Source organism: Oncorhynchus mykiss, chromosome 31, assembly GCF_013265735.2.
Source record: "Oncorhynchus mykiss isolate Arlee chromosome 31, USDA_OmykA_1.1, whole genome shotgun sequence".
Lineage (NCBI taxonomy): Eukaryota > Metazoa > Chordata > Actinopteri > Salmoniformes > Salmonidae > Oncorhynchus > Oncorhynchus mykiss.
Genome location: NC_050571.1, coordinates 12972634 through 12988183, shown reverse-complemented (window position 1 = coordinate 12988183; position 15550 = coordinate 12972634). Strand labels below are relative to the sequence as shown.

At 46.2% G+C, this 15550-nt stretch overlaps 1 protein-coding gene across 1 annotated transcript; it reads right to left on the bottom strand.

The window, feature by feature from the left end:
- Nucleotides 1-12485: 12485 nt before the first annotated feature.
- On the bottom strand, nt 12486-13835 carry LOC118946002 (G-protein coupled receptor 151-like). The gene is made up of 2 exons (XM_036969669.1): nt 13082-13835; nt 12486-12874 (listed from the first exon to the last, which is right to left on the bottom strand). The coding sequence occupies exons 1-2, from the start codon at nt 13833-13835 to the stop codon at nt 12486-12488; spliced, it is 1143 nt and encodes a 380-aa protein (XP_036825564.1).
- Between the last annotated feature and the right edge of the window lie 1715 nt (nt 13836-15550).

The following is a 15550-nucleotide window of genomic DNA, read 5'->3' as shown; positions in this document are numbered from 1 at the left end:
TGGTTATGCAAACTCACAGTTCCATCAGCTGTCCAGTTGGCTGGTCTCAGATGATCCCACAGGTAAAGAAGCCAGATGTGGAGGTCTTGGGCTGGCGTGGTCTGCGGATGTGAGGCCAGTTGGACATACTGACAAATTCTCTAAAATGACATTGGAGGCGGCTTATGGTAGAGAAATTAACATTCAATTCTCTGGCAAGAGCTCTGGTGGACATTCCTGCAGTCAGTATGCTAATTGCACGATCCCTCAAAACTTGAGACATCTGTGGCATCGTGTTGTGTGACAAAACTGCACATTTTAGAGCAGCCTTTTATTGTCCTCAGCACAAGGTGCGTCGGTGTATTGATTGTTCTGTTAAATCAGCTGCTTGAAATGCCACACCTGTCAAGTGGATGGGTTATCTTGGCAAAGGAGAAATGCTCACTAACAGGGATGTAAACAAATTTGTGCACAACATTTTAGAGAAATAAGCTTGATCTACAGTTGGCAGTACTGTCCTAGAATGATCTACATATGGCAGTACTGTCCTAGAATGATCTACAGATGGCAGTACCATCCTAGAATGATCTACAGATGGCAGTAATGTCCTAGAATGATCTACAGATGGCAGTACCATCCTAGAATGATCTACAGATGGCAGTAATGTCCTAGAATGATCTACAGATGGCAGTACTGTCCTAGAAGGATCTACAGATGGCAGTACTCTCTTATAATGATCTAGAGATGGCAGTACTGTCCAAGAATGATCTACAGATGGCAGTACCATCCTAGAATGATCTACAGATGGCAGTACTGTCCTAAAATGATCTACAGATGGCAGTGATGTCCTAGAATGATCTATAGCTGGCAGTACTGTCATACATAAACTAACTGCCTTTAGTGTCATCAGATCACTTATTCTCTCTACTGGCATGAATTGGCATTACATTCAAAATATAATAAACATGGTTCTGCTGGTGGTAGTAGCTAGAAGGCCTAGATTCAATTCGTAGCGCGGAAGATTCACACTATAGCGAGATAAACATTTAAGGTCAGTGTTCGATGTTCAGCTGTGCCCTGGACACCATATGTGAACTGATTGCCCCCCATCTATCTTCAGAGCTCGTGCTGCTAGGTGACCTAAACTGAGACATGCTTAACACCCCGGCCATCCTACAATCTAAGCTAGATGACCTCAATCTCTCACAAATGATCAATAAACCCACCAGGTACAACGCCAAATCCGTAAAACATGGGCACCCTCATGGATATCATCCTAACCAACTTGCCCTCCAAATACACATCTGCTGTTTTCAACCAAGATCTCAGCGATCACTGCCTCATTGCCTGCATCCGTAACAGGTCTGCGGTCAAACGACCACCCCTCATCACTATCAAACGCTCCCTAAACCACTTCAGCGAGCAGGAGTTCCTAATTGACCTGGCCTGGGTATCCTGGAAGGATATTGACCTCATCCCGTCAGTAGAGGGTGCCTGGTCATTTTTTTAAAGTGTCTTGCCATGCTTTTCACCTGGCTATCCCTACCCCGGTCAACAGCCCTGCACTCCCCACAGCAACTCGCCCAAGCCTCCCCCATTTCTCCTTCACCCAAATCCAGATAGCTGATGTTCTTAAAGAACTGCAAAATCTGGACCCCTACAAATCAGCCGGGCTAGACAATCTGGACCCTCTCTTTTAAATTATCTGCTGAAATTGTTGCAACCCCTATCACTAGCCTGTTCAACCTCTCTTTCGGCTGCCAATGACTGGAACAAACTGCAAAAATCTCTGAAGCTGGAGACTCTTACCTCCCTCACTAGCTTTAAGCACCAGCTGTCAGAGCAGCTCACAGACCACTGCACCTGTACATAGCTCATCTATAATTAGCCCATCCAATCTACCTCATCCCCATACTGTATTTATTTATTTATCTTGCTCCTTTGCACCCCAGTATCACTACTTGCACATTCATCTTCTGTACATCCTACCATTCCAGTGTTTAATTGCTATATTGTAATTAATTTGCCACCATGGCCTATTTATTGCCTTACCTCTCTTATCCTACCTCATTTGCACTCACTGTATATAGATTTTACTACTGTATTTTTGACTGTATGTTTGTTTATCCCATGTGCAACTCTGTGTTGTTGTATGTGTCGAACAGCTTTGCTTTATCTTGGCCAGGTCGCAGTTGCAAATGAGAACTTGTTCTCAACTAGCCTACCTGGTTAAATAAAGGTGAAATAATAATAATTTTGCAGAGACTGCATTCACAGTAAACCTGTGTTTTTTTTTAACCTTTATTTAACTAGGCAGACCAGTTAAGAACAAATTCTTATTTTCAATGATGGCCTAGAAACAGTGGGTAAACTGCCTTGCTCAGGGGTAGAATGACAGATTTTTACCTTGTCAGCTCGGGGATTTGATCTTTCAACCTTTTGGTTACTAGTCGAACGCTCTAACCACTAGGCTTCCTGCCGCCCTCTGTAGGGAGCCTAGTGTAAACGTATATAGTAGGCTTACATCGACTCAATCAAAATGATCTTTACATTTGACTCATGCTATAACGCTGCATCTTCTTCGCTACGGATTGAATCTAGCACAGGAGGTTGGTTGCACCTTAATTGGGGAGGATGGGCTAGTTGTAATGGCTGGAGCGGTATAAGTGGAATGGTATCAAATACATCAAACATGGTTTCCATGGTTTCCATGTGTTTGGTGCCATTCCATTCGCTCCATTCCAGCCATTATTATGAGCCGTCTTCCCCTCAGCAGCCTCCTCTCTAGCCCCAAGTTGGCCTACGTCTCTGTCTGTATGACTACGTCTCTGTCTGTATGACTACGTCTCTGTCTGTATGACTGTACCCGTTCAGAAGACGTGTCATGACTACCAGCTGCTGCTGCTGTTGTTGTTGACTACTAGAATATACCAGCCGAATATACAGACAGCTCATCCTCCCTCTCCCCCCTCCTCCCTCTTCCTCCCTCTATCTTCTTCTATTTCTTAATCTTCCTCTCTCTCCAAACTCCTCCCTCTTCATCTTATTTTTTCCATCCTCTCTGTCAGAAGTGGCCGACAACCCCTCAAATCTAGCGATTGTCTTGTTGCTTCACGGTCTTAATTAGCAACTGGGCAATGTTACAAAAACTTCACTGTAAGAGCTATATACTTTATGGGATTACATTTGATCGTGGGTTCTCAACTATGTGGCTTTTAAAGGCAATGTTCCCGTGTTTGAAGAGATCGCATTCACAGTAGTCACTGCAGATGTCGGCTCAATCAGAAATTGTCTTTAAAAGCTGCATTGTTGACAACCCGAGATCAGAATGAATCCCAGCCTATCTCAGTGGTTTGAGATTAACAAAACAATTGTTTTTAGCAAATGTTTATTTGCTTTTAATGATTGATTTCAGATCAGTGAATAAAGCAGAGAGTTAAAAAGAGACCCCCTATAAGTTCACACAGAGGGCCTGAAAGGTTCCTGTCCTTTGGATCTTCACTGAGATGAAAGACAGATTTACTCAAATCAAAAGACCACAAACATCAAGGCCCCCATAACCCCCTTCACACACACACACACATAAATACATACATACACAAACACACACTCTCTATGAAGTTGTAGAGGTCTTCGGAGAGGTAGGTTTGGGGGGGGCGTGGGGGTATTGGTGACGTAAGGGTGAGGTAGGGAGGTTTGAGGTGAAGGGGGGGTATGGGTGATGTAAGGGTGAGGTAGGGAGGTTTGAGGTGAAGGAGGGTATGGGTGATGTAAGGGTGAGGTAGGGAGGTTTGAGGTGAAGGGGGGTATGGATGACGTAAGGGTGAGCTAGGGAGGAGTGAGGTGAAGGGGGGGTTATGGGTGATGTAAGGGTGAGGTAGGGAGGTTTGAGGTGAAGGGGGGGTTATGGGTGATGCTTGGGTGAGGTAGGGAGGTTTCAGGTGAAGGCGGGATGTATGGGTGATGTAAGGGTGAGGTAGGAAGATTTGAGGTGAAGGGGGTATGGGTGATGTTTGGGTGAGGTAGGGAGGTTTGAGGTGAAGGGGGGATGTATGGGTGATGTAAGGGTGAGGTAGGAAGATTTGAGGTGAAGGGGGGATGTATGGGTGATGTAAGGCTGAGGTAGTGGAGCAGGGGGCGATGTTTGGGTGAGGTAGGAAGATTTGAGCTGAAGTGGGGTATGGGTGACGTAAGGCTGAGGTTGTGGAGCAGGGGGCGATGTTTGTTTATCTTAATTACCCCCTCCTGCACTGTGAGCTAATTAACGTTAGCATGTTGTGAGCTCCACTGCGAACCATGTGGTGCATCATCCATTAGAGATGACTGGCTCTGGGATGAAACGCACGCCAGTGACACCCCCGACTTCCCGCACACAGTGGGGGAGATAGAGAGGGGGGGGGGGAAGGCATGGAATAAGGGTGAGGGGCACAGTGATGAACTCACCTGCTGACACCTCTACCAGCATGATCCCTGTTGTATAATCAACTAATTAAGCCTGGGCTTGTTTCTCCTGTAAATGCAGATTTGTATTTTCCTTCTGTCTAAAACTCTCTCTCTCTCTCTCTCTTATGTCTTTCTGTCTCTGTCCCTGCCTTTCTCTATATTAGAAAACCTCTCTCCATCTCATGGTCTGCTATTCCAGGTGCTAGGCCAATCAATCAGCCATTTCAGATGACAACCTCCAGGTCAACGTAAATGACTGTTGGATTGTTGCTATTTTAACTAAAGGACGGCCATTAGTCACTGAATCTAATGTAATACAAGACAGAGCCAACATCACACTTTAGTTTAGTGCTATATTTATCTCAGGGGCTTCCATCATAGAGTACAGGTCCATGCAGGACCTAGCCCAGAGACCTAGTGGGATGGAGGGTTAGCTTAGTATTAGCCCAGGGGCTAGTGGAATGGTATTGGATCTAGCCTAGCGATATCCCAGGGGCTAGTGGAATTAAGGGTTAAGTGTGTTAGCCTAGTGCTAGCCCAGGAGCTCGTAGGAATGGAGGGTTAGATTTGTTAAGTGTTCCTGTGATTGAGTTTGGTGCCTCTGGTAAAGAAAGGTCACCATCAATGATTAATGAGAGAGAAATGTCGTCTGGGAGGATGGGAGAAAGGGAGTGGGGGAGGGAGTCTGGGAGACCACCAACTCCTCTGCCTCCACCATCCCTCTCAACTCATCTCCTCCCTCTACTCCCCTCTTCCTCCTTCTCTCCTATTCCCCTAACCCTCTCCCTCCTGGGTAGCTGGGTCCCATTACATTTCAGGGTAGCTGGGTCCCCAATTACATAGCTGGTAAGCTGGGTCCCCATTACATAGCAAGGTAGCTGGGTCCCCATTACATAGCAGGGTAGCTGGGTCCCCATTACATAGCTGGGTAGCTGGGTCCCCATTACATAGCTGGGTAGCTGGGTCCCCATTACATAGCTGGTTCCCCATTATATAGCTGGGTCCCCATTACATAGCTGGGTCCCCATTACATAGCTGGGTCCCCATTACATAGCTGAGTAGCTGGGTCCTCATTACATAGCTGGGTAGCTGGGTCCCCATTACATAGCTGGGTCCCCATTACATAGCAGGGTAACTGGGTCCCCATTACATAGGTGGGTCCCCATTACATAGCTGGGTCCCCATTACATAGCAGGGTAACTGGGTTCCCATTACATAGCTGGGTCCCCTTTACATAGCTAGGTCCCCATTACATAGCTGGGTCCCCATTACATAGCAGGGTAGCTGGGTCCCCATTACATAGCTGGGTAGCTGGGTCCCCATTACATAGCAGGGTTCCCATTACATACAGTGCCTTGCGAAAGTATTCGGCCCCCTTGAACTTTGCGACCTTTTGCCACATTTCAGGCTTCAAACATAAAGATATAAAACTGTATTTTTTTGTGAAGAATCAACAACAAGTGGGACACAATCATGAAGTGGAACGACATTTATTGGATATTTCAAACTTTTTTAACAAATCAAAAACTGAAAAATTGGGCGTGCAAAATTATTCAGCCCCCTTAAGTTAATACTTTGTAGCGCCACCTTTTGCTGCGATTACAACTGTAAGTCGCTTGGGGTATGTCTCTATCAGTTTTGCACATCGAGAGACTGACATTTTTTCCCATTCCTCCTTGCAAAACAGCTCGAGCTCAGTGAGGTTGGATGGAGAGCATTTGTGAACAGCAGTTTTCAGTTCTTTCCACAGATTCTCGATTGGATTCAGGTCTGGACTTTGACTTGGCCATTCTAACACCTGGATATGTTTATTTTTGAACCATTCCATTGTAGATTTTGCTTTATGTTTTGGATCATTGTCTTGTTGGAAGACAAATCTCCGTCCCAGTCTCAGGTCTTTTGCAGACTCCATCAGGTTTTCTTCCAGAATGGTCCTGTATTTGGCTCTATCCATCTTCCCATCAATTTTAACCATCTTCCCTGTCCCTGCTGAAGAAAAGCAGGCCCAAACCATGATGCTGCCACCACCATGTTTGACAGTGGGGTTGGTGTGTTCAGCTGTGTTGCTTTTACGCCAAACATAACGTTTTGCATTGTTGCCAAAAAGTTCAATTTTGGTTTCATCTGACCAGAGCACCTTCTTCCACATGTTTGGTGTGTCTCCCAGGTGGCTTGTGGCAAACTTTAACCAACACTTTTTATGGATATCTTTAAGAAATGGCTTTCTTCTTGCCACTCTTCAATAAAGGCCAGATTTGTGCAATATACGACTGATTGTTGTCCTATGGACAGAGTCTCCCACCTCAGCTGTAGATCTCTGCAGTTCATCCAGAGTGATCATGGGCCTCTTGGCTGCATCTCTGATCAGTCTTCTCCTTGTATGAGCTGAAAGTTTAGAGGGACGGCCAGGTCTTGGTAGATTTGCAGTGGTCTGATAATCCTTCCAATTCAATATTATCGCTTGCACAGTGCTCCTTGGGATGTTTAAAGCTTGGGAAATCTTTTTGTATACAAATCCGGCTTTAAACTTCTTCACAACAATATCTCGGTCCTGCCTGGTGTGTTCGTTGTTCTTCATGATGCTCTCTGCGCTTTTAACGGACCTCTGAGACTATCACAGTGCAGGTGCATTTATACGGAGACTTGATTACACACAGGTGGATTGTATTTATCATCATTAGTCATTTAGGTTAACATTGGATCATTCAGAGATCCTCACTGAACTTATGGAGAGAGTTTGCTGCACTGAAAGTAAAGGGGCTGAGTAATTTTGCACGCCCAATTTTTCAGTTTTTGATTTGTTAAAAAAGTTTGAAATATCCAATAAATGTCGTTCCACTTCATGATTGTGTCCCACTTGTTGTTGATTCTTCACAAAAAAATACAGTTTTATATCTTTATGTTTGAAGCCTGAAATGTGGCAAAAGGTCGCAAAGTTCAAGGGGGCCGAATACTTTCGCAAGGCACTGTAGCTGGGTCCCCATTACATAGCAGGGTAGCTGGGTCCCCATTACATAGCTGGGTCCCCATTACATAGCTGGGTCCCCATTACATAGCTGAGTAGCTGGGTCCCCATTACATAGCTGGGTTCCCATTACATAGCTGGGTAGCTGGGTCCCCATTACATAGCAGGGTAGCTGGGTCCCCATTACATAGCTGGGTAGCTGGGTCCCCATTACATAGCAGGGTAGCTGGGTCCCCATTACATAGCTGGGTAGCTGGGTCCCCATTACATAGCTGGGTCCCCACTACATAGCTGGGTAGCTGGGTATCCCATTACATAGCAGAGTTCCCATTACATAGCAGGGTAGCTGGGTCACCATTACGTAGCTGGGTAGCTAGGTCCCCATTACATAGCTGGGTAGCTAGGTCACCACCACATAGCTGGGTAGCTGGGTCCCCATTACATAGCTGGGTAGCTGGGTCCCCACTACATAGCTGGGTAGCTGGGTCCCCACTACATAGCTGGGTAGCTGGGTTCCCACTATAAAGCTGGGTAGCTGGGTCATCATTTCAAAGCTGGGTAGCTGGGTCCCCATTACATAGCAGGGTTCCCATTACATAGCTGGGTAGCTGGGTCCCCAATACATAGCTGGGTAGCTGGGTCCCCATTACATAGCAGGGTAGCTGGGTCCCCTTTACATAGCAGGGTAGCTGGGTCCCCATTACATAGCAGGGTAGCTGGGTCCCCATTACATAGCAGGGTAGCTGGGTCCCCATTACATAGCAGGGTAGCTGGGTCCCCACTACATAGCTGGGTAGCTGGGTCCCCACTACATAGCTGGGTAGCTGGGTCCCCATTACATAGCTGGGTAGCTGGGTCGTCATTTCAAAGCTGGGTAGCTGGGTCCCCATTACATAGCAGTGTTCCCATTACATAGCTGGGTAGCTGGGTCCCCAATACATAGCTGGGTAGCTGGGTCCCCATTACATAGCAGGGTAGCTGGGTCCCCTTTACATAGCAGGGTAACTGGGTCCTCATTACATAGCTGGGTAGCTGGGTCCCCATTACATAGCTGGGTCCCCATTACATAGCAGGGTAACTGGGTCCCCATTGCATAGCTGGGTCCCCATTACATAGCTGGGTCCCCATTACTTAGCTGGGTTCCCATTACATAGCTGGGTCCCCATTACATAGCTGGGTCCCCATTACATAGCTGGGTCCCCACTACATAGCAGGGTAACTGGGTCCCCATTACATAGCTGGGTAGCTGGGTGCCCATTACATAGCTGAGTAGCTGGGTCCCCATTACATAGCAGGGTCCCCATTACATAGCAGGGTCCCCATTACATAGCAGGGTCCCCATTACATAGCTGGGTCCCCATTACATAGCAGGGTAGCTGGGTTCCCATTACATAGCTGGGTCCCCATTACATAGCTGGGTAGCTGGGTCCCCATTAGATAGCAGGGTAGCTGGGTCCCCATTACATAGCTGGGTAGCTGGGTCCCCATTACATAGCTGGGTCCCCATTACATAGCTGGGTCCCCATTACATAGCTGGGTAGCTGGGTCCCCATTACATAGCTGGGTCCCCATTACATCGCAGGGTTCCCATTACATAGCTGGGTAGCTAGGTCACCACTACATAGCTGGGTAGCTGGGTGCCCACTACATAGCCAGGTAGCTGGTTCCCCACTACATAGCCAGGTAGCTGGGTCCCTACTACATAGCTGGGTAGCTGGGTCCCCACTACATAGCTGGGTAGCTGGGTCCCCACTACATAGCTGGGTATCTGGGTCCCCACTACATAGCTGGGTAGCTGGGTGCCCACTACATAGCAGGGTTCCCATTACATAGCTGGGTAGCTGGGTCCCCACTACAAAGCTGGGTAGCTGGGTCCCCACTACATAGCTGGGTAGCAGGGTTCCCATTACATAGCTGGGTATCTGGGTCCCCACTACATAGCTGGGTAGCTGGGTCCCCATTACATAGCAGGGTTCCCATTACATAGCTGGGTAGCTGGGTCCCCACTACATAGCTGGGTTCCCATTACATAGCTGGGTCCCCATTACATACCTGGGTTGCTAGGTCCCCACTACATAGCTGGGTCCCCATTACATACCTGGGTTGCTAGGTCCCCACTACATAGCTGGGTTCCCATTACATAGCTGGGTCCCCATTACATACCTGGGTTGCTAGGTCCCCACTACATAGCTGGGTCCCCATTACATACCTGGGTTGCTAGGTCCCCACTACATAGCTGGGTTCCCATTACATAGCTGGGCAGCACAACCACATTTCGAAATTGCACCTGAGCACTATACTACGTACTTGGTTTGAGGAGGTAGCGCGGAAAATTTGATAACCTCTGAGTTCAACTCGGGATAATCAGTACCATGAAATTGGCTCACCTTTAAGTCAGGTGCCAACGAATCTTTCAGAACTAACCAGCTCCGGGGCAGGCTGACCCAGAGCTAACTATGTTTATCCTGAATGACGTGTCTGAGCCGCGAGTTGAGGACCAATGAAATTATCATTATCATCCCCTCCATTTGAGGAGGATGACTGATTAAATATTTTATTAATTAAATGTTTGTTTTTTGTGCAAAACAAATTGTCATGTTAAAATACCTATCACAGTACACATTTAGTAAAGACAGAATATATTTGAAACTTCACACACAGTAAAACTTGTGCATGACAATACGATTATTGTATCGATAGGAGTGTGGTGCTTGTGCATTGATAAGCACACCAAAGACAGCATTAACGATAAACCATTTTATAAATACGTCACATCAAGAAGCCTATTTCACACCACTGACTGCTAAATTTGCATGATAACTGTTGTTTCATTTTGATTTCGGCACAAGGAAATCAGGTTTCTTGTATCAGCATTGTCTCAACGAGAGTTCGGGTGTTCGACGGGCCACATGCGACAGTTACAAGCCTGCTGGTTAGCGGTAGGTGGACAAGCAATAATCGTACGAATAAAGCCTGAAATGGAATGTGAAGCTGGCTAGTTTTAGAAAACACTGAGTAGAAGTAGCTTAAATCTATTCTACTATTCTTACATATATATGTGTGTGTGTTTTGTGTCGGGTCTAAGAGACCACTTGTATCACTTATGCTTGGAGCCGGTGTGTGAACGCGCACACACTCAATTCTTCTTTGCTGTGACTTGCTTGCTAGTTGAGATTTCTGCTCTTTACTCCGTTGTCAGTTCAGCCTCCATTTCACTGATCTTAGTAGCAGAAAGTATTGTTTAATTGTGTCCTTCAAGGCAGCTGTCAATGATCACGTTAGGCTGCGTTTCATTTTTTTATGGGGGTTTAATCGCGGGGGAGGCACTAGTAATGTCTGCAGTTTTCGGGTTTGGCTATTTGTTTCAAGTGTATTAGTCTACAAATAAATCTCTATGATTTATTTGTAGAATGAATGGGGCCATGTATTGTGAGATTTTGAGTGAAAACCTCCTTCCATCAGCAAGGGCATTGAACATGAAATGTGGCTGGATCTTTCAGCATGACAATGATTCCAAACACACCTCCCGGGCAACGAAGGAGTGGCTTCGTAAGAAGCATTTCAAGGTCCTGGAGTGGCCTAGCCAGTCTCCAGATCTCAACCCCATAGAAAATCTTTGGAGGGAGTTGAAAGTCCGTGTTGCCCAGCAACAGCCCCAAAACATCACTGCTCTAGAGGAGATCTGCATGGAGTAAAACTGTGTGTGAAAACCTTGTGAAGACTTACAGAAAACATTTGACCTCTGTCATTGCCAACAAAGGGTATATAACAAAGTATTGAGATAAACTTTTGTTATTGACCAAATACTTATTTTCAACCATAATTTGCAAATAAATTCATAAAAAATCTTACAATGTGATTTTCTGGATTTTCTTTCATAGTTGAAGTGTACCTATGATGAAAATTACAGGCCTCTTTCATATTTTTAAGTGGGAGAACTTGCACAATTGGTGGCTGACTAAATACTTTTTTGCCCCACTGTATGTACATTGAATGTATTATAGTAATAAAGATTAAATCAAATAGAGCACTGGATCAATTTTATATATCACTTTATTATAAACAACCTTTTTTACAAGCACATATCATTACAAAACCACCTCAAATAGGAGAATCAAACACTGATACATGTAACAGTAACATCAAATACTGTTCAATAGCATACAGAAATGCTCTTACTGATTTCTAAAGGCTATTTATTCTGCCTTGTTGTTGTATCAAATCATTTCAAACGTATGTACAGTTTATATTTTGTAACTCTTGTTGGTATTTACAACAGACATTGCTGTTGGTCATTACTTCAAGGGTAAGTAGAATACCTCCAATATATATACTCTGTGTGTGTATATATATATATATATACACACATCTACAGTGAAATATAACACTTTATGTTTATTCACCATAACAATAACCAATCAAACAGTTGACAAACCAATGTAATTTCCATCAAACAATATCATAGACACAGTTGAATGAATACCAACCATTGACTCCTGTGTTGTTTCCTGTGTTGTCTCCTGTATTGTCTCCTGTGTTGTCTCCTGTATTGTATCCTGTGTTGTCTCCTGTATTGTCTCCTGTGTTGTCTCCTGTATTGTCTCCTGTATCGTCTCCTATGGTGTCTCCTGCGTTGTCTCCTGTATTGTCTCCTGTGTTGTCTCCTGTATTGTCTCCTGTATCGTCTCCTATGTTGTCTCCTGTGCTGATTCCTCTGTTGACTGATCTTCAGTCCAGTGAGGTATAGTCAAATGTCAGTCCGTTACAGTCGGACTGACATTTGATGTAGTCTGTTAGTGTGTGTGTTGTTTGAAGGTTGTTTGAACGCTGTGGCTCTAACTGAGAGGAAGAGAGAGGGGAGGCTTACTGGCTGGTCTCGATGCTAAATAGTGTATCAGGCATCGTTGAGGCAGTATCCAAATACTCTCAAACAACCTTTTGCTTAAAAATCACTGGTTGTGGTGGGTAACACAATTTGTTCACAAAAACCACACAAGATAGACAGATACACAAAGACAAGAACAGATGTAACTGAGTATTGAGTAGCCTCTTAGAACCAGTCCTGTTCGTCTGTGTGTATATCTTCTCCTCACTTCCTTCACTTCCTCCCTTCGGTTGGTGCTCCCTCCTGGTGCTCCCAGGGTATGGGATCATTCTCTTCTGTCATGGAGCCTGTTTCTCTCTCATGCCAAAACTGCTCCACGTCTAGCAGCACGATCCCATCCCGAGGGCTCTCTCCCTCTGCCTCATCCTCCGCCTCTCCCACTCCGCCCTGCTCCATCTGGGGTTGGGGATCAACTGTCGTCCCCTGGCAAGGGATGGAGCCTCGGCCTCCGTCTCCTCCCCTCGGCTGGCCTGAGGTCTCCGGTCGCGGGCAGGGGGACTGGGGGGCAGTGGGTGCATGGGGGCCAGGTTTGGGGTTGGACAGGGTGTGTTTACGAAGAGTAAGGCACCTCCACAGACCTCTGTAACCCTCTCTGAACTCCTCTGACAGAGAGAGGACAATGAGGGGGTTCACCAGGGAGAGAAAGAAAGTGAGGAGCAGGGCGGAGAGGGAGAGGAGGAGAGGGGGAGAGAAGACGACAAAGGGTCCTCCCTCTCCCGGTCCCTGTGCCTCTCGCTCCGCGGCGTGCCGCTCCCACACCCAGACCACCCACTGCGGCAGCCACAGTGTTGTCATGGCTACCGTCAGACTGAATAGCATCAGAGTGAGCTTCCTGGATCTGATCTGCGTTCGGAGGTTCTGGGTCTTACTACAGCGCCGCTGGCACTGCCCATACACCCGCCAGAAATACAGCAGGGCAAAACTCAAAGGGGCGCAGAACACACCCAGGGGGTACGCCTTGACGTAGACCGACATGAAGTCCTGCGCTTTGGGGGGAACCACCTGCACACACACCAGCCCCCAGGTCTCTCTCTGCAGTGAAGAGAACAGCCAGGTAGGGATGGGAGCGGAGCAGGCAGACAGCCAGAGGAACCACATCACCAATAGGATGGAGCGTAGACGGATGCTGACCTGTTTAGTCGGGTTAGAGACGTAACGGTAACAAGCCTTAGCCAACACCGCTACGGTAAAACTCTTCGCAGCCAAGCAGCTCTGCAGGAACCAATCACAGGTCTTGCACACTGTCCAACCAAGCGTCCAACTGGGTTTGGAAAAGGCAGCAGTGCGGAACGGGAGGGCGAATGCCAGTACAAGGCTGTCGGCAAACATCAGGTTGAGGATGAGAGCGTTGATAAGGGATAGTTTCCCACGGTGGGCGTTGGAGATCAGGATGCCCATGGCTGTGAGGGTACTGGCCAGCCCAAGGACACAGATCACCCCCAGGATGACAGGCACGAGGACACACAGGTGCTGGTAGGAACCATAATCGATGAAGGAAGGATGAAGCCGGTCCACGGTAGAGCTGTTAGCAGCCGTTAGGTTCACCCTTGGCAGTTTATCCATCTCAGAAGAGACAGGTGGTGAGAGACAACAGAGAACTACTTAGACTTATCTTTTTATATAGACTAAATAAATATTTTTAAAAGTATATTGAAAGCCAACTTAACACAAGAAGTCTAGACTGGTGGAAAGGTAAACAGATGAGAAGACTGACTGGGAAAAAAGTATTGAGAGAAAAATATTCTAAAAGATTAGTCAACAAACAGGTGAATGGATCAATCTCAATCTAAAACTCAACTCCTGATTGTAGCCTAATCTGTTTATCAAAAATCAATCTGCTCCCAGACAGTCACACTCCTGTCCTGTCTGTCTGTCTCCTGCCGGGTTCATCCGCCCTTATAAAGGTGGCAGTTTGATTGACAGCCCCAGCTAAACTGCGCGAGATTCCCGGGGCCAATTAGAGCGCTGTCCCTGTTCCAACCGTCCCCAACAGGCTCTGCTCTGTACGATGTTTAGTGATGGGCATTCCGGCTCTTTTCAGCTCAGCTCACCAAAAAGAGCCGGCTCTTTTGGCTCCCAAACGGCTCTTTAAAAAATACATGTTTTGTATTTTTTAAAGTCAAACAGTTTGCGATAGTTTGACTATGATTGTTGTTAAAACAATTCTAATTAAATTATTAAATGAAATCATACTCTACCTTAACCACAATGTATTTAAAAATGCATTGGTTTGTTATAAAGTAGAAAGCTATTAAACATTTGCATTTAAAGTATAACTTTTTAAAGTATATAAACAAAGTGCCTGTAAATCTAACCATTCAAAATGAATAGAATCTGAACAGCATCATAGAATATTCCACTGTATCAAAGAAAAATAAATAACAATGTGCAAAACTGCAGCATCCCACTTAAAACATTAAACTGCTCCCTCTTTTCTCTCTCTTCTTTATTGCCATGTTATAACCAGCAGCACACAGCAATGCTGACCAGATTGATCTTTTATGAGAGATTTGCATTCAGAAATACAAGCTGCCTCACTTTCGAGGGGCTGATGTGGTTTCTTCTCTCAGTAATTATTTGTCCCGTTTTCGAGAAGACCCTCTCTGAGGGAACGGATGTGGCCCCTATGCAGAGTCTCCCTGTCATGACTTTAGTAAGCCGTGGGTAGACAGAGGCCTTGTTCCTCCACCAGCTCAGAGGATCTGCAGGGGAGGCTCCTCCAAATAGGACCCGACCTCCGTTATGACATCTGCTGAGGGATTCCTTCATGCTGCATCCCCAGTTGCTCTCTTGTCAAACAGCATCCAAACAGCAGACGTTTGTGGCACTACTGCTGGTGCTTCTGCTCCATCTGATCCCTCTTCTTCCTGTTGCCCTGGTGCCTGAGCCAGCTGACTGCTGGGGCTGTCCCTCCCTGCTGCTGAGGTTATTCTTTGAAGAGCCTCATCAATCGCTCTGGCATCAGTGAAGGCTAGCTTCTTAAACCTGGGGTCAAGTGCAGCGGTTTCTGATAGAACGGGATTATATTCCATTCTGTTGAACTTTCTGTCCATTGATGAACATATGGTGTCCATCAACTCTGTCACATGTCCTGTGGTTATGTTTGCTTCTCTCTGGCGGCTGGCTGTGATTGGCTGCAGACCCTGACACAGGAGTATCATTTTTGAGGCTGTCACATAGCTGAAAAGAGAGAACAGTAACTTATTAGTTCTGGTTCTGTCACGTTCGTTGGAATGATTGGACCAAGGCGCAGTGTGCGTAGAGTTCCACATATTTTA

Bases quoted from the DNA above. Each gene is read 5' to 3' on its own strand.
- LOC118946002 (XM_036969669.1), bottom strand. From the start codon at position 13,835: ATGGATAAACTGCCAAGGGTGAACCTAACGGCTGCTAACAGCTCTACC. The intron at 12,875-13,081 runs GTCTGACGGTAG...TCTCTCTGTCAG, and splicing joins GCTCACTCTGATGCTATTCA to AGGAGTTCAGAGAGGGTTAC.